Raw genomic sequence first — 20,217 nt, forward strand, 5'->3', positions numbered from 1 at the left:
AGAAGGCAAGCATATGGTTTGAGAGCTGGAATTGGACTCCATTTTGCTTGTAAGAGCTTCACAGTCACATTTTACGAATGTATTTCTCATTTGCGGCAATTTCCGTTTATCCTTATAGCTGCCGCTGAGTAATATATTTGAAGTTTGCAGTAATTTTAAGAAAAAAATACATTTTCTCTGCAAAGAAATCACTATGGAAGGGTGCAATGCTGCCCACTACTACTTCTTTGCATATTTATGGCAGCGCATAAATCTGGGTAAGAAGTGTAACTCGTCTTTCGAAAGTGTACACTAAGGGGACTCATTTTTTGATATCTTCAGAGGGGAAGGAGAACGGAGCGCAGGCATGCCACCGCAAAGAATGAGTTAAGCAAGTGGCTTAGATACGCGGAGCGCTACATAGATGTAGAAGAGCGCCGCACTTAAACGGTTAGAGGAAGGAATGAGTTAAGTAAGTGGCTTAGATACGCGGAGCACTATATAGATGTAGAAAAGCGCCACAGTTAAATAGTTAGAGGAAGGAATGAGTTAAGCAGGTGGCTTAAATACCTGGAGCATTACATAGATGTAGAAGAGCATCGCAGTTAAACGGTTCTAATGTTTGCTTGATCGGCTTCGATCGCACATGGGACAGCCGCGTGCCTCGCAGTGTCAACCCTATCTCAAGCATAGTTAGTGTAGAAATAGTTCCTTAGTTTACCCTCCATCTAAGAAAAACCTTCTTCTACTACTCTTGAGTTCTACTACTCTTGCGATCTCTTCAAATGTAGGGAGCTTAGAAGAATTTCAAACATATAGACATACACTTTTTTTACACCGACGAAATGAAATATATTATGGTGCGAAGTTTAAACGTAGGTCCCTTACGTGGAGATGTCACGGTATTATCCAGTACAACTTCCCCACCCCCTTTCACCTGCCCGTACATATTTATTTGCAATTTTTATAAGTCCGTAAATTGAATTTAAAAAATGTACCCAGTTTGACCCCTTCCGCACATATCCCATCTAACGCAAATGTTTACGCAACGAATGAATTGAATGCACCGAGGACTTAATGTGTTGTTACGATAAGATAAGATCAGTTAAATTAGTAGATATGCCCTTTAACCTTCATTAGGCAAATGACGTGCATTGGTAACAGCAAAAGTGAAAACCAATCATTTTTTGTTTTTTTTTTTGTTTTTTTTAAATAGTTTCGAAATTTTTAAATTAATAGCAATTGCACGCAAAAACTCGCCTGCATAAACCACTCAATAATTTTTTAAATTTGCGTCAAATATTCTGCAGAAGAATGAAAGCAATTTTTTTATTTTATTTTTTTTATTTAAATCGGGAAAAAAGTGTTGGTTAAGAACTTTTAATTGAATTTTGTATTTGTTGTTAGTTAATATAATTTGCGGTTAAATTTGGATAAAATTTATACACGTATGAGTGCACTTTAAACTATTGTGGGTGTGTGGCTTTAAATTTTATACATACATATATATATATACTCATTTTTTATTTCACAGGACTGCAATGAATAACAAAATTTTAATGAGCAACCACCACACACCAACAACTATTTAACCAACAGTTCTTTTTTTTTGTGGTTTAGTGACATAGCAAAAATGTCACACAGATGATGATAAATGCAAAGCACAAACACAGCATACACAAATAAATACACACACATATATATATATATATATATATATATATATATATATATATAAATATATAGAAGACACCCCCGTAAATATACTGTATAAACAAAAACGGTTAACAGAACATCTTTATTAGAAAACTAACATGTTACACAGTTGCGTTGAGTACGGACGGACTACAGCGGCAATGCTTTCGATTGTAATTAAAAAAAAACAAAAAACAAAGAAAACAAACGTTCGCTTTTAAGGCGACTTACAAAGTAGCGTTACCCGAAGCGTTACAAAAAATGCAAGAGCTAAGACCACGGGTAACATCCGAAAATTTGACTTCTAAAGGAAAGGCATACACAAAAAGTTTCAAAATAATCCACCTAATGTTACACGATGCTTCGATCGTAAAGAACGGCCTATAATCAAACTGACACTTTGTTCTACTGTACCAATCATCAGAGTCTTTTCATCTGTCTAATGCTACACCATTGTTCCATGTTAAGCAAAGGTCTTTAGCCAAACTGGTTCTTCATACATGTACACAATAGTATAAAGGGGATCTGAAGACAAATGTTCTATTGTACGAGTCCCTTTGCCCGGTGAGTACTTAAATTGATAAGCGGAAAGAGTTGGTATTGGGTTTGTAATTGCGAAGGACTTCTCGGCCTCTTTCTGGTCTTGCATGCTCCTCTTCATGGCGTGTACAGCTATTGTAATTTTCGACCTTTGCCGTTACTGACGTTATTGCCGTTATTTTTCCAATTTTTCAACGAAATATTTTGTTAAAGGATTATATTGTTCTTCTCTCTTTATCTCTCTCTCTCTCTCTCTCTTTCTCTCTCTCTCTTTGAGTCTTTGCTTCTATGTGTGAAATGCTTGTTTAACAAAACTTTATAGCAAATTAAACGCGAAATTGATTTTTTTATTCGAAATAAAAACCGAATTCCCCAAGGATTCCATACATACGACGGGAAAATGCTTTTTAAACTTTTCGTAAAACATTTTCATTAACCATCATTGGATGGTAAATGAAAAATCATGTAATCGATTAGTTAGTTAATATTGGAAACTTTTTAATAAAACTTGAGAATGAAGAAAACGAACGAAAGTTATCAAGAGACGTGTAATGCACACAGTATTAAGGGAAACTTAAGGGAAACCTAATGCTGTGCATTAAGTTTATTTTTGAAGAAGAAATAACGAGTAACCACCACCAACAACTTTGCCTTAACAACTTAACCGAGAAAATCTTTTGCATTTTTGCGTGTTGTGGAAACAACAAATATTGCAAAGCAAAGCCACAGATTTCATTGTTGTCAACTGCAGAACAGAAGTGCGACAGAAGTGTCGTTAACTTTTGCGAGTTGAGCAAAAACAAACAGATCTTGCACTAAACATATTGTGACGAAAGTCTCACCATTTGATGGTTTGAGTGAATGTGCATGAACATTAGTCGATTTTCTACGAAACCAAAATTCTGGAAAACCCCAAATACGCATTCATGAGGTTTTATACCTGCCTCAGGTAAGGGGGCGGCGATTGTCAAAAATTTCGCAAAGTGGAAAAGTAAATTAACACAAAAAAATATCCCTACGAAGTTAGGCACTGGTAGCTTGCTTGTAAAAGGGTATATAAGCCGAATATTTAGGGAAGGCAAAGTCGAGTTGCAATGTTCGAACGGACAAGACCATAACGAGCAATAGAACATTCTTGTAAGTAATTTAAGGATCCCCTAAGAGAATTGCAAATAAAAGCTGAACTTAATCTGAGAAGAAGTTGAGTAGAAACGGAAAAATCATTAGACGGTCAGTCTGGTCTGTAACATGTTTAGCTCGTGACAATACGATTTTCACAACCTGCTCAAGCACAGGCAACAGAAAAGACTGTGTATAGCAGTAAAACATATCAACCAAGTCAGGTAAGTTCTATGATTTGTATGCCATTGACAAATGCCGTTGTGTGTGTGGCTTATATGAAAAATCGCATAAAAATTTTGACAGAGCATTCCTTCCAATCGACGTTAGATAAATGAGAGCAGAGAGGTGAAGTAGCCTTACTCTCTTTAAAGACTAATCTCAGGCCATTTCGAAGAAGAAGGACTAAGTGAAGGACCCTCAGTGACCTTTAAGTAATTCTTTTCCTTGTTTTAGCTCTTAATCGAAGGCAGCGGAAAGGAACTAGCAATTCTCTTCCAAGGAAGACATCATTCTTGCCACTTATAATTTTTCGAAAATTTCTCTTTATCCCCAGGTTTTAACAATCAAAACGTTAAGAGTCTGCCGCCTTAATTTTTGAAAAAGCTTCGAGGGAGATCCTAAGTAATACTTTATAACGGTTGCCAATTTACGCTGGCCGCTCTGTCGAAGTAGTTTAAAAATGATCGAGTAAATTAAAAGATTGAAATAGTTTTTGGGGCTCAAGCTCTTCAGTCGTTCTCCGCTTTAATGGGAAACTCTACCATAAGTTTAGTAATAAATAAATTCTCTTCCAAAATTAATCCCTTTGCCTGCGCACTCTCCGACTCCGTCGACAAGGAGGCTTTGCTTAGAAATCTACTTGAGATTTGTTTTCTTTGCTCATCACAGTTTAACTGTTTTAAAGACTGAAGAGAATCGAGTAACTAGTACAGTACTGTATAGCGACCACATCGCAACTGCATGCATATATTCACCAAAGTGTACTTATTACAGTTTTCTCGAACTTCGAATAGATCGAAATAGTTGATGAGAATTGCGAAGAGGTCGAATTGCTGTTGATGGGTGGCTACTATCACATCAGGGCTTTTTGCCATGAAAGATAAGAAATATGCCGGCGCTCATTATACAAAATATTCAGAATGAAAAAGTGGGGACCATACTCACTGAAGCCTTACGTCAAAGGCACAAAATTATTAGGAACTCAACGAACACTTAAGTCCATTGAGGCAAACTCTTTCTAACTCTTTCTAATACAATCAATGCTTTCTCTTCAGTTATCTTAAATTTTGATGAAATTAAATACTTTCAAGAGATGAATAAATGGATGAATACTTTGAATTAAAAAGAGGTCTCTATGTATTGTGACGTTTAACGAAGGCGACAACGAAAGCCAGTGATGATGAATATATATATATAGAGAATAATATGAACTTTTCAAATTTAATGAAAAAAAAACAAAAAAAAAAAAAAAAAAAAGAACGAAAAAGTTTAATTTTATTTTTTAATTAACTAATTAGAAAAAATGTGCAGAGAAAAAGTTCTTTTCTTCTCATGACAACACAAAAGTGAAAGTGTGCACAGAATGCTCTCTGTGTCGGTATATGTGATGAATGTAAATAAAAAGTGAAATTGTGTAGGTTGTTACCTGTCAAAGACGTAATGGTAACAGTTTAAAAAATGGAAGAAAGAATAGAAAAAAAAGAAAAAAAATGAAAAAAAACAAGACTTTGTTTTTAAACAAAATACTCCAAGCAGTACACAGCAACACAAGCAGAGTGCGCAGCAAAAAACGAAGGAACAAAAGTTATGCTTATATATATATGCAAGCAGCACCACAACGACGAGCGCACCACTCACTAGAATTTCAAATATTAAAAAAAACGAGACGAGAAGAGACGAATAAGGGAATAGAATATAATAGTAACAGTAGTTGTAGTAGTATTTAGTAGTAGTAAGGTATAAATAAAAAAAATTTCTTCTTTTTTTTTTTTTTTTTCAATATATCTATGCAGCAAGTTCTGCCAGCCATATCATTACTTATGTATACATATTTATGTCATTTGAAATTTTATACGTTTGATTTCACATATCATTCCGTATGATGGCGTATAAGCATACACACAACAGCATACCATTCATTCACTCTCATCGCTCATTCATGCAGCATAATAAATTGGGTCAAGTCAAGTGTTTTCTACGGAAATAGACAATTTTTAATTGCTTTTCAACATGCATAGCGCAAAGAACACGAGTGGCAAAAAAAGAAAAAAAGTGGAGGAAGCAACGCATATAACTCACTACACGCCATTACACCACCAGCAGCATACCATACATACATATATATGTGAAGCACACTTATTAAATAATTATCTTTTTAAATACTGTTGCAAATGCATTTAATTTGAATAAAGTGCTGAATAAAAGAACTAAAGCAATTGAGCGGATCGGGGCGGTAGTGAAGGGAGAGAGGAAAGAAACATTTTTAAGAAGTGATTTCATTTTATTTTATGAAATATCGCAGCATAATATTATCAGGGCATGAAGAGAAAATGATCTTCTCTTCTTCTTTCTCCTCCTCCTGTCCAACACTAACAGGGGGGGAGCGACGATTTCTTTCGCCTCTCTAACTATCGATTTTTTTTTATAAACTAACTTTGATTATTCTGTTCTTTTTTTGAGAACGACTATGAACCAATTTTTGTGTGTTTGTGTTTCTTTTTTTTTTATTTTTCGTCAAATCTTCTTTCTTTGGAAAACAAAAACTTAAAAACGAAACAAAACTACGAAAGAAAAAAAAAAAGCTCTGTTGGCTTTGGCTTTGGCTTTTTTTGCTCTCCTGTAATGCTGTGCTTGTGTTTAGAATTTCAAATCGTTTTTTTCTCTTTCTGTTTGTGTGTGTGTGTGTGTGTGTGTGCTTTGCTGCAACTGTTGGCCTGTGCCACACTTGAGTGAAAAACACTTAAAAAGTAATTTTAATGTATGTTGTTGTGCATGATATTCACGTTCGGTTTTTCGGATGTTGCTCGCTGGTGTTGGCTTTACTTTGGCTCTGCTGACGGTCGGTAACATTTAGATTTCATTAAAGTTTTTCAACAGCATACATACCATCGTATAAGAGTTAATATAACATTACCACCATCACCACCACCACCACCACCACCACCACCACCACCACCGCCGCATCACTCACTTGCCTTCAAAAATTTAGAACAAAGTAGTTAAAGTTTGCTGGTAGCTGCTGTGGAATAGAATATTTACAGCATCTTATCTTAGCTCTTGCAACGGATAGTGGTGGTAAGCAGCAGTAATGAGGCGAAAATCAAAATGGCAAACGGTTACTAACTATACATGCACTTGTAAGGGCAAAGGCAAAAATACTTTCACACCTACAATCATAATTACAGCGCAAAGATATGAACTTTATGCCATTTCGTTGGCAACACTTCTAAGATGCCTAAAACCAATCCGTATGTCTGCCGGATATATTTTTGAAAGTCTTCATAAAGATCGCAGAAAGTGAGACAAACCTAAACTTAATATATATATGGTGCGCCTCGATCATAGCAAGAAATTTCCGGCAAAGCGCCCCACAGAAATACAAATAAGATAAGCAAGAAACCTTGATATAACCGATTCAATGTAATTTGTACATTGAACTGGTAGAGTATATTATAAGCATGAGTGTGTCTATCGAAATCCGGAGAATATAGATTAGCATCTTTGACAGGCCTGGCTGAAATTGTCGATAGCTTGTTCCCATTTGAATCACGTCCCCTTTTCATTGAAATTTCCATGAAATTTTATTCCTGTTCAATCATATTTGATATTAAAACTTTATTAGAATCGGCAAAGAATAATATAAATTTTTTACCTTCAGTCAGATATATGCTACGTCTTAGTTGTAGGTAGTAGTTGCTTGTATGCACCACACGTTGTTTCCAAACTTGGTCAGGTCTCTAAAAAAATTCATCCGACTGCTAGCGTTCTAAAATAAATGCTAAATTATCCTAAGTATACATGCAACAATCTGCAATCTGGGCAGAATAACACGACATTTAACAAATAGTTCACAATTTTATTTAATGGTCACTACATAGTCGAGTGTAAGTTTCGTGTCAACCCAAAATTATTTAAAGCCTTTAAAGTGGATAGATACTGACGCACCTGATACTTTTATAGCACTGCACTGACAATTTGAACATTTCATACATAAGCGGAACAAGACGACAAAGCAAAATCGGATCGATTGCTTCAAAAAACCTTTCCACTCTACATCACTCATTTGATGCTTTCTAATAATTGATTGAGGTTTTTTTTTTAATCAAACATAATTGGTAATGATTTTTAAAAGCTTTCGGGTAACTTGCTCTGGTATGATAGGAAGTATCCCCAATCGATATTGAAGCAAACATGCTATGCAAGCAGAATATATTTCGCTTCTAGTAGTATGTGAGGCAAACCATGGAAAGCCCTCTATAACTGACAATAATTTCCGTTTGAAAGTCTATGAACCAAGCGCCAAGCAAAGAGTGTTTCCTTATATACCTGTGTTCACATCTGACTTCATGTAGAAGTTTACAAGAGGCTATCAATCATTCAAGGATGAAGATAGGTATGCAAGTCATACGCGCATAGTGTGACAACAACAAGAGTATTTGTATTTATCCGAGGAGACCTCTAGAATCCATTCACTATTCTTTCCCTTTTCTTATTCTTCGTACCCACAACAATATTAGTTGAATTCTTTGAAGAGAGCACGAGTGTATTGTCCTCTCATCAATTCTAATTCTCCACACGGCACAGTGTAGTACTATAGTTTTGTGACCACTAATTGATAATGCCTTAACTATATATCATATAGATGCAATCGTTGATACTTGGCTGGGCAAAATTTATTGGCTCTTATGACCACACCTTAAAGCCATAATAAATCGTACAATCATTATGGCCGCGCTTCGCACATGATGAGTAGTAAACGCAGGCAGTAAAACCAAGTGCAAGCTATAATTGCAGCCATTCATGTTCTTAGTTGTGAGAAAAGGCGGACAATTGTTTCCAGCTCTCTCGATTCAGATGCTGATGTAATTGCAAGTCTTGAAAGAAGAACGCAGAGTACTATTGTAATCGATTGCCTTTGTTAAGGGCAGAGAATGAATGAAATTTCAATTCAAAAAGGACCGCTTAAGGCAACTCAAATGCCTATAAGAGAACAAAAAGCGATAGTCGAATATAGCAAACATGTTATAGGAGCAGAAATATAGTTTAAAGTGAATACTAAATATGAAACATTGACGAGTTGGTTATTGTTGTTGTTGTTGTTGTTTGTTTTTCACAAAGATTGGGGGAAAATTTCAATCTTGCAAGACAGTTAAGCAGCAAGAATCATCAAATGGTGAGAGCGAAATGAAACAAAATTATGAATAAATAAATAAAGTAAAATGAACACATGAGCGTGCAAGTGCAAGCGCACTTCTCTAAATTTGACTTTTGAAATATATATTTTAACCATTTTTCGATTTATTAAAAATTCAATTTTCTATGCACTCGTAATAATACGAAATCAAAGCCGTATCACTATTACTCCCCTCTCTCACTGCTCAGCGATTGTAAGAAAAAAAAACAAAAAAAAAAAAAAAAAAAAGAAGAAAAACTATTTAAAAAGTCGTTGAATTTTACAGATTTTCTAACTTTTCGGCAGATTTTCAGAATACACACACACACACACACGCACACTTAACTCTATGCAGGAATGTATAAAAGGCATTTAAATTTTAAATGTTAATAATTCATTATTTTTAATGTTAACCCTATCCGCATTAAACTATTAAAAAAGAGCGCTCAAGGCAAGAAAAGCAAAAAAGCAAAATAATACTCACTGTAGGATTGGGGACGTGTTCCATATAGGGGCTCCTGTAGTAGAGGAGAACGACCATTGCCGATTTCTTTAACTGGAATTAAAGAAAACAAAAAATAGGCCACAATTTAGTTAACGAAACTAAACAGACGAACATAAAAAGAAAATTTTTGATTTTGGTTTCTGTTGTTGTTTGAATATGCCTCAGTAATTGTTGTTGTTGTTGTTATTATTATTATCGCTGCGTTCCCCCCGTCCACACAACACTACACAACACTTCTAATTCTCCTCTAACTACTTCATTAGGCCCGGGGCGCGCAAGGGTATATATGTATGCATATATATATATATATATATATATATATATATAAATATATAAATATATATATATATATATTATTAATGGGATTTGTATAGAGAGAGAGAGAGAGAGAGAGAACATATAATGAAAAATAAACCCCAGGTCGTCTTCTTGTGTATTTGTTTTTGTTAAAATAACAAAACCAACAAATAACAAAAATCAATTATTCGCTAGTAAGTTAAACACAATCGCAAACAGTGAGTAAGTGAGTGAGAGTGAGTTATTATTTTTTCTGGTTTAAAAAAAAAAAAAAAAATATTTTTAAAATATATATATAGAAAAAAGAAGAAGAAAACATTAAAAAAAAAAAAAAAAGTAAAATATTTAACCAAAAATATATTAAAAATACCTTTTTGCTTTTTTTTTTTTTATAACCATAAAATATTTAATAATAATATAACATGTTTTATATGGGTAAAATTATTGTAAAACATGAACCGCTAGCCGCAGCATTTCAATTTTAATCAGCGACACAATCTCAATAAAAACTTTAACAACTTTAACATAGGTCAGGTTCTTTTATCAAATATATACGCGCACGCACACGCACACGCACACAACACACATACAACAAACACCACACACGCACACACACACACTCCAACATACACTTCCATATAATAACAAAGAATTCAGATTGAAAAAAAAAAAAAAAAAAAAAAACGAAAACCTAAAATTTTATATTGAATATATCTCTTCTCGCGCTTGCCGTTATTGCTGTTGTTGTTATTGTTTTTATATAGAATTTCTCGCGTATTTTATTCATTCAGTTACTCATTTATTCATGCATACATTTGCATATATATGCATATAAAATAAAAAAAAAAAATTATTTATATAATTGTAATATACATAAATACGGACGGACAAACACTAGCACTCACTCACTCACTCACTTACTTACTTATACACACTGAATGAACAAATTCGCACGATTTTTAATACTATTTTGTGCATTATTTCGATTTTTTATTGCATTTTATTCCTTTTATCTGCAGCAGCAACAACAACAATAACAGCACTTACCGCGACAATGATTTTTTTTTTTTTTTTTAGTAATTTTTTACACACAAACGCTTTCATTATATCATTGTACATTAATTTATGGAATTTATTATTATTATTATTTTTTTTATTTTTTATCATAATTGTTTATTTGATACTGATGTGCAATAAATTACAAGCATAAGCGATGACAGCTTTACACTCGCATCATGTCGCTTCTTATCGTCCTTTTCCCTCGCCAACCTCACCGTTTAGCTATACTAATTTGTTCGCTCGGTATTCGCTTACTCATGTGCCCGCTTTAAAACAGCATAAGCGAAAAAATCTATCCGTGCGTCCATTCTATCTATCCACACGTGAGGGACAAATTAATATGTAATAAAAGCAAATCACCTTTAAATATAAGCAAAGTAACCCCCCTCGTCCATGGAGGCATACCTTGAAATCAACATCTGAAAGGGAATGCTTCCGAAAGGAAATATTTTTCATAAATTTACAACAAAAACTTATTAAGCAAATATTAATCTGAAATTTAGTAGAAAGATTTAAGGGTAGATGTCAGCCAACTTACAACGCGAATACTCATAATGCCGATTGTCGAGGAATCGTCTTCTTGCGAAAGACGGATCAGCAAGCGAATACGAAGCTATACGAGGTTTTGCACTAATCCACACATTAAACCGTATACCAAAAATAAACTGCCACAGAAAACGCTTTACAACTAAATCTGCCCCGAGCTGGAAATCCATCAAAGGCAAAATCTTCTCATTATTTAATCAATTAACTGTGTCGATCTCTTTAACGATCTGGTTGTATGCTCATCAAGCACAGAGCATGTGTAATATGAGAAATACTTTCATAGAGATAAAATTTGATAAGATGTTTCGACAGGGACGTATGGACGTATCATGATGAATATGTTTGTCGTAGAACAAGGTATATGTTTCTAGTTTTAGAATCTTGCAATTCTAACAAACTTCCTTTTAGAAGAGAAAAGGGTCACACAACATCCAAGACGCTTGTAAAAAGCTTGATTGCCTTAACTACTACATACAGTCTTCGTTAATGTTCACGGATCAACTTCACAAATGACTTACGTACACTTTGAACCGAGTCTTTCTTATTCTTCGCTCTTAGGACTAAGGAACAAACAGGCTGCCTTTCCCATCACTGTGACATTGTCACTGGGTCTTGTCCATTCTTCCAACTTGATGGTCAAAAGTCTTCCAAAAAGTCTGTTTGTCGTTTGAATTTTATGTTGCAGCCTTTTTGCAGCCCTTCCAATGATAACGGACGAACAGACATATGGAATCGAAAAAGATATACAGACATCTTTAGATTGATTGATTGGCAATGATGTAAAGACAAATCCCAATCTTGCTCGATATTGATATAAAATTATGGAGCTGACGCCGCCTTCACTTCAACGTTGAAAGGAAAAGCGCACCTGCTGCCTTAGCAGTTCGAGAATTTGTCTACGCCACGTAGCGTTGCGGCATACGTACGAGCATTTTAACGCTTTATCAACACAAATGCAATTAATTGTGCTCGTGGTGAATAAAAAAATTTTTGAAATTCGCACTGCATTGCTTGTTAGTTGAATCAGTTATACATGCTTAGGCTGATTTTGTTTATTAAGTTTAATTGCCGTATACTCTAGAATTGGAGTCAAGGTTTAATAATCTATATTAGGTTGAAATTAACGAAACAACAAATGCATACAATTACTTACAAACAATCTGACTGTTACATGCGTCTAGGAAAAAAAACTGGTTATGGTTATCGAAAACAAACAAACAAACAAACAAGCAAAAACTTGAATGCCTAAAAGAAGTATTCTGACTATAATAGGAAAAGGTGAAGTAACATACGGCTTGAATGCACATTTCTTCGCAAAAATCTATACCTACTACTAAGACGAATGATTACGAAACCCATGCACAAATACATTATCGATTTTAGTAAAAAAAAAAAAAAATAAATAAATAAAGTTACATCCGCCTTCAATCGAATTTTCGACAGCTTATGTATATATATATATATAGAGAGATAAAGCAGATCAATCAATTTTATGGCGAAAATCTCTGATGAATTCTTAGCCAACTCGTCAGTTGTTTTTTTTTTTTTTCCAGACTTACAGAATAACAATAATAAGGATTAGGTTTAGCATCGTGTGCAACTTCAAGAGAATCATTTTTATACCACAAAGAAGGTACAACGACTAAAACTACACATCTGTAAACCGGTCAACACGATACGTCGTATCGTAGATCCGCCAACGTGACGTGACATGACCGCAATTCACAAAGCACTTTTTGCCTGATATTGTTCAACGTCGACAATTAGATCCCAAAGGTGAACATTTAATCACTATTATCTATATTAATTTTGGCCAAATCTTTGCATCGTGTAGACATAGATATGTGAAAATGTAACAAAGAATAGATTAGACCGCGTGAATGGTGAAATCGATTTAGCCATTTTTGTCGATCTCTCTCCGCCTGCTGTAATCACGATTTCAAAGAAAAAAATTTAATTACAAAACAAACACTTCTGTCAATCCGTGTATATATATATGTATATATATATGTCAGCTATTAATACTTTTAAAACACGATTGATTTTTATAATTTAAAAAATTCAAGAATTTTTTTTTTCTTTGACAGCCTCGTTGGTAACAATTGAGAAAATCAATTAAATAAGTGAATCGACTGATGGTGACTCATTCACATACATCAAATAATATCAATGAGGTGTGCTGTGTAAGAACAAGCAGAATGAATGGGAAACATGGACGGATATACGATATAAATGCTGCCTGACCCGTCAAAGAAATTTGTTTCGAAATCTATTTCTGGCTGTCACCAACTTACAAAGACGATCTTTGAACAATGCACGTAGGCACACAAAGAGCATTGCGTACGGGATTTTCGAATGAGATGACAAGCTTAGTGTACATATCTTCCGGTCGTAGATATAAAACATATAAACAAAACAATTATTATTTCTACATAATTGAAACATATCAAGTTTTATTTTTATTAACTTTGTTTTTTTTTTGCTTTTTTTTTTTGTTTAATATAAATCACTTTATTCATTTATTTATGTGTTTAAGCAGTTGAAGATTAATTTTCATTAACGATTCCATAAATAAATAAATATTTATGTGCATAGTCTTTTTAAAGTATCATGTATTTTTCATGATTTTGTGCATTTTATTATTCAAAAAAAAAAAAAAAAAAAATTTAAATTAAAAAAAAGAAAAAAAAAAGGAAATTTTAAAAACTCACCCTTAAAGTAAACAAAAGTTGAACTTATGTGAAATAATACACAAGCGAAGTCCACTCTCGATCTCTTATACTCCACACTCTCCACTTACTTTCCATATTAAGGTCATCCACACACACACAAAGACCACTACACCCGAGAGTAAATTCTTGCTTCTTTTTCACTCTCACTCAGAAGTTAGTTCCGTTTCTTTCTCTTTGCATTTCTTTCTTTTTTCTTTCTTTCTTGCCTTTTTTTTTTTGTTTTTTTTTTGTTTTAAGCCTTAAGCCACTTAAGCCATTAACAAGAAGCTTACGAACCACAGAACGTCAATCGCCATCTGACATCCATTTGAGGAGAAGATTACATAATACTACTAACTACTTTAGTAGTAGACTGCTTCTACTACTACTGTTTACTAATTATACCCCATTTGTAGATAGTGTTTTTTTTTTTTTTCTTTAGTTTCTTTTAAAAACTAAGTTAAGAAATTTCGAAAATTTGATTTAATTAATATAATTATCATTATCATATTAGAGAGGGTAGGTAGGCAGGTAGGTAGTAAAAAATGATTTTACATTTTGAACCGATCGTTCTTTAACGAACACAAAAGAAGATTGTGAAGAAATATTTGAAATGAATTTCGTTTTATTCTTTTAATTTTTTTTTTTTTTTTTTTTTATAGAATGATGGGGAAAAATGATTTTCTATAAAAATTATGAAATAATTTTTTTATAACAACAAACAAGCGCACTACGTTCAACAACCACATAATAGTAGATATCGAAGGTACAACATAGTAATTTTGGAAATAAAGAGAGAGAGAAAAAAAAAAAAGAATAAAGCAAAAAATTCAAAAACTGGATTTTTTTTCAGTTTCGTTATTGTTGAGGAAAAGCGCGATCTGTTTTCACACGTTTTAACAAAAGGGGTTTAATTTAGTTAACAGAGTTTCGAGTTTTCTCGCAGTAACCAGTAGTTGTAGTTTTTATTCACTCTCTGGATTGTTGTTGTTGTTGCTGTTACATTTTTAATTATCTTTTTTTCCAAGATATCTTCGGCTTTTTTCTCTTTATCTTAATCTTTATCAAATGGCTGTAGTTGTGGTAATAGGTAGCAGTAGAGTAGTAGTACTAGTAGCAGTAATAATAGTAATAGTAGAAGTAGCAGTAGCAGTAGCTAGCCGTATTAGTAGCAGTTGCAGTAGTAGTAGTAACGGTAGAACTTGTATTGGTTGTGATGGCGGTGATGGTGGTGATGGCAGAGGTTGCTTAATAACAATAACAGAGAAGAAGGGTCGACAACAAACGCTGTGGCTGTAGTAGTAGTAGTAGTAGTAGTAGTAGTAGTAGCAGTAGTAGTAGTAGCTGAACAAGAAGTGTAGTAGTACGTGAACTTTACAATCCCACCAAAGTGAATACACCGTTAGGCCTGCGCACAGACAAACCAACAAGAGCGAGAGAAAGGGAAAGAAAGAGAAAATTGGCGATCATCGTTTATTAAAATGAATCATTATTAATTTTTTTTTTTTTGTTTTGCAATTGTTGTGGTTTTTTTTTATTATTAACTTTTTTACTTTTAATTGAACAGGTGGTGATTGGTTTAAGTTATTTTTTTTTTTTTTTTTTTTTAGTGATTTCAAATAAACAACAGTAAGAGATTGAATTAAATTTTCTCTGGGTTTTTGAATTTTTTGATTTTTGTTTAATTTTTTTTTTCTTTTTTTTTTTTTTGGTGCAAAATTATTATTATTCATTAATTTTTCTTCTAAATATCTAAAAAAAAATTAGTTGCAATTTCATTTTTGTTGTAGTTGTTGATGTGGTTGTTGTTGTAGTTGTTGGTTTTGTGAATATTAATTTTATTTTTATATATATATTTTTTTTAATTTTTCGATTTTTACATAAAAAACATTAACGTTTTGCTAAGGAAAAAATATTTCTGTACAAAAAATATATACTGCGCTTAAGTTGCTCTTAACTATTATCACACATATGCAGCGCAAGGATGATAATAGTATTGGTAGTAGTAGTGTTAGCTATCAATGCAGTAGTTAGTAGTAGTAGTAGTAGTTGTAATGGTAATAGTAGTAGTACGAGTAGTAGTGGTAGTAGTAGTAGTAGTAGTAGTAGTATTAGTAATAGTAGTTGTGTTTCTCGCTGTTATACATCGAAGTCGTATCAATATAATAATGTTTTCTTTTCTGTATTTGTTCTACTAAATGGTTATATCAAGCAGTAGAGTTCTTCGCGTTTTTTTTTCGTCTGCAAAGTTGAAAGTGAATCTCTAGTGTTTGCATTAGTTAATAATAATAATTAAATAATCCTGTAGTAGTTGTTGTTATTCTTGTTACTATTAGTGATGATAATAATGGTGATGATGTTGATGACGATGATGATGATGATGATGTTTTTTATTGTTTTTGTAATTGTTCTTGTTGTTATTGTTGTTGTTGTTCTACTTGCTTATTTGGTAGTGTTTCTTTTTTGCTTTGCTACTCTCTTAATTTGTTGCATTTTCTTATAATAATTTTATTCGTTTCTTTTTTTTTTTTTCTTTTTTTTCTCTCTAAAAAAAAAAAAAAAAAAACAGATTTTTTTTTTTTAATGTAGCTTTGTTAAGGCTGTAGCTGTTTTTTTTGGTGGTTGTTGTTGTATATTATGGTAATAGTTGTTTCTTGTTGTTGTTTATTTGTTTAGCCTGTTGTTTGTTAACTGTTATAATAATTGTTGCTATTGTTATTATTGTAGATTCATTCAAGCATTTCATAAGCGCACTGCCTTTGTCTGCCTCTCGTTTTTGTGAGCCTTTTTCGTTTTTCTCGTTATGTGTGCAAAAAAGAAGACTTGTGTGTGTTGGATGTTTCGTATTTTATTTTTCTTTTGATTTTCGTTATATTAAGAGTTCACTGGAGCGTGTAGAGTAAAGTGATGGAGAAGATCGTGTTTTTCTTTTTCTTTCTTTTCTTTTTTTTCTTGCCTTTTTTTTTTTGCTTTTCTTTACTTCTGTTTAAAAATAAATTTTTCATTTATATACATAGAAGAAGAACAAAATAATGCATCATCAAAATACGTAGTAATAATATTCAATTAAAATTATTAATTATTAATTTTTCAAAACACAACTTAATGTGATAGATAGATACAATATAAATACATACGTACGATATAGATATGTAAAAAGGTGTATAGTAATATATTTGTCATGCATTTGATTATTAAATATAATTAGTATAGTAGTCGCCGCAATAAAAAAATCGCCTCTTTAAAACACCGACAAAGGTTAATATGCTACAATTGTCAGCACAAGTTAATGGGTCATGTTTTCGCTTTGATGACTACAAAGCTAATCAATATCAATCACCAATCAATAATATTGGAACAAATTCCTACACATGTTTGCACATTCATTGAGACACTTAAACAAAAATTTTTTCAATTATTATTTTCACTTTCGTCACCTTCTTGGCCATTCCCCATAGCGAATTCAGAAACAATTTGAAACGAATTCATCAAGCCTTTTGGATATCATTCTTGAATATTTATGCGAATCATTTAACACAATAAAAACGAACACATCACTACACAGCATGCATTCATTACCCTTCAAGATGATTTCGCACACTACGACTTACTTATATTGGGCTAATAAAAAGAGCTCCCTCTGACTTTCTCTCCCTTTCTTGCTTAAAAAAAAAAACCTAATCGTAGCAAAATTCATTTTAATTTCCTTTAAGGCGGTAAAGAACAACAATGTATTCATTTTTGTGCTTAATAAATGCTTTGGATCTTCTAGAATATATGCAAAGGTAAGTAGTTACCTGCGAAAAAATTTATCTTTGAAAATTTTCATCTATCTGCCCAGTGCTAGTACCTGTGTTAAATCAATAACAGTTAGGCAACTTCAGCTTAATATCTTGCCTTTTGATTGCCACGCACTGACGAATGTTTTTGGAAAGTGTTCACTTCAAAAGGATTTTAAAAATATATATATTAGTGTGAATAGTTGAGTAGGCAAAGAATCGCGACTAACAATTCAATGGTAACGGGTTCAAATCTCAACTCCGCTAGAGTTGCCGATATAAGCGAGCACATGATCTAAATTCTATCCGGCAGGCTTTACGATCCATGCTTTGTAAAAATATGCAGACGATAAACAACTAAATGTATTACTACAACTTTATGAAGATAATCTTCAAGTACATATGAGGTTGAGAAGATTTTACAGTTTCTACCAAGAAGAAGAAATCCGCCTAAGTGGCCGAATAGGCAACGTGTCTCAACTAACAGCTCAGTGATCGTGGGTTCAGATCTCAGAGCTATTAGTAGCGGTAGAGTTTTTTCAGTACAGTCGTCCGTTCTATCTGGCACGCTGTTAGACCCATGCCTTGTACATTTATTTACAAGATACACAGCCAAATAAATAAATAAACATATTACTATAGCTTTAGGAAGGGAACCTTCAAGTAGATGTGAGGTTGAGAGCGAGACCTCCTCGCTCCAAGAAGGAATCTGCTTGAGCGGCCGTATAGACAGAGTCTCGACTAACAACTTCGTGGGTTCAAATCAAATATCAATTACGGTACAGTTTTCAATGAAGCCAATAGTCTTGGATGCTATCGCTTTAAGACTTTAGTCTTACAATTTATTCTCTGGCTAAATTAATAATAATAATAAAATTATCAAGAAGATATGAAGAGTTTGGTATGAAGTTTTTGGAGTTTGTTATTCATTCGAGTATAGAAGTATATTATTATTTGTCAGTTTTCCTACCATTTCGCCGCACATATTGTAAAACGTGGGATTTTGTCTTTGCCGAACCGAGCAAGTCGTCGGAGAACGGGGATTAAAAGGAGTATTTGAGCTTGGAAGGGGATGAGGTATTATGGTCCTGCAATTGCCGACTAATAAGCAACAAAGTAGAAAAAATGCAAGAAAATATTACACACACACATTGTGAAACTAAACGAATTTTTCGCGAAACACGATTTTTCAAAATGGCTCGAAGCATGATTTTAATATTTTTTCATCTCAGTTTTTTTGTAATATCTTTTAAAGCTATATTCTATGGAGAAATACGTAGGATATTTTCGATAAGTTAATTTAAACATTTTTATTTTAATTGATAACAGACCGCATTTACTTTGTCAAAAATTGCTCTTTTTCACTCAAACAACACGCGCCATTGACATAAAAATCAATATTTCCGAAAACCTCCACGTCCTACTCTACATGGGATGGTATGTGGATTAAATGATTTTTATATACATATTTTTTTGAATATAAATTCAAACGAATTATGCTGCATGCCGCAGAGCACCAACAAATGCGTGCAGTGTTGTCACTTTGTTATATGTTTCCAAAGTTTTGTTTTTGTTTTTTTATTTAATATTTCAAGTTGCGCTTAATAAGCTCCTTAATAATTAGTACGCTACTACCTTTCCTTCTATTTCAAAACAAATTGTCAAAAATCCTATTTTCTGTAGGCTCTTGCCGTGGCTTACCACTTTAAAACAACAACACAAACTGTCAAAGCAGCCAAACGTTAGAATGTGTCACTTGAAAGACTATTTAAGACTATTTTGGGAGAGAAATAGTAGAATAAGTGAAGTTCCTAGCCGGCGTCAATTCAAAATTAAATGCAAATCTTCAAACGGAATTTATACATAAACATATCGCACTGCCAGTGGTCATGCGGAGTCTATTTCCAAAAGTAATCAGATTGAATCCTTGTAATAATTTATGTATGCGAGACAAAAGCTAGGACAAATTTACAATATATGGCATAGTAAATACTGTATCATATTATGTCGCGATATTAATTTTCAAGTTTTCAACACAATGTATATTAGTTTACCGTAGCTTATACAACACAATTTCCTTAAACTTTGAAGGCGTAAAGCTCCCCACCAACAAATGTTAGAATTACTGCGCTTAATTCAAAAATTGCGAAACAAAAATTAAGTTGAAAATAGTGTATGCTATATGTATAACCGAAGTACAAAAATTTGGGAATGAAAGTCAGCCTAACACCGTTGGCGAAAACTCTGTGGCGTCAAGTTCACGACCAGTGTGATATGAGCTTTTTAATAAAAGCCTGATATGATTACATAATTCAATTCAACTTCCCCAACTTGTATCCACAATGGCGTCAAGGTGACACTAGAAAAGCATCGAACTTTCAGTTATTGCCTTACCCCTACATATATATTCATCGTCTGGTAATGTCTATCACTCTTCCAGGTAAGCACTTCTTGCAGTCCATGACTTTCTATTAAATCTTTAATAAATCGATGACTGAGGAGGAACAACGAGCTAATCAAGGATTGATTCAATTCAACTCGCTATAGAGAGAGAGAGAGAGAGAGAGAGAGAGAGAGAGAGAGAGAGAGAGA

General features: G+C 33.3%; 1 protein-coding gene across 6 annotated transcripts in view; it reads right to left on the reverse strand.

The window, feature by feature from the left end:
* LOC119635717 (heterogeneous nuclear ribonucleoprotein L) overlaps positions 1–20,217 on the reverse strand; it is a 205,873-nt gene that overhangs the window by 79,514 nt on the left and 106,142 nt on the right. For 2 of the 6 annotated variants that reach the window (XM_038030696.1, XM_038030695.1), the window contains exons 1-2: positions 13,847–13,923; positions 9,213–9,284 (exon numbers count right to left, since the gene is read on the reverse strand). The exons of 2 other annotated variants lie outside the window; for them this stretch is intronic. Coding sequence is in view for 2 of the 4 variants with exons in the window: in XM_038030692.1 (XP_037886620.1) it covers positions 9,213–9,284 (72 nt within the window). In the remaining 2 variants the exon portion in view is untranslated. Of the gene's footprint in view, positions 1–9,212; positions 9,285–13,846; positions 13,924–20,217 lie in introns of those variants that run through there. 2 more of the 6 variants (XM_038030692.1, XM_038030691.1) reach the window with 1 other exon arrangement.

This window comes from Glossina fuscipes, unplaced genomic scaffold (assembly GCF_014805625.2).
Source record: "Glossina fuscipes isolate IAEA_lab_2018 unplaced genomic scaffold, Yale_Gfus_2 27, whole genome shotgun sequence".
Classification (NCBI taxonomy): domain Eukaryota; kingdom Metazoa; phylum Arthropoda; class Insecta; order Diptera; family Glossinidae; genus Glossina; species Glossina fuscipes.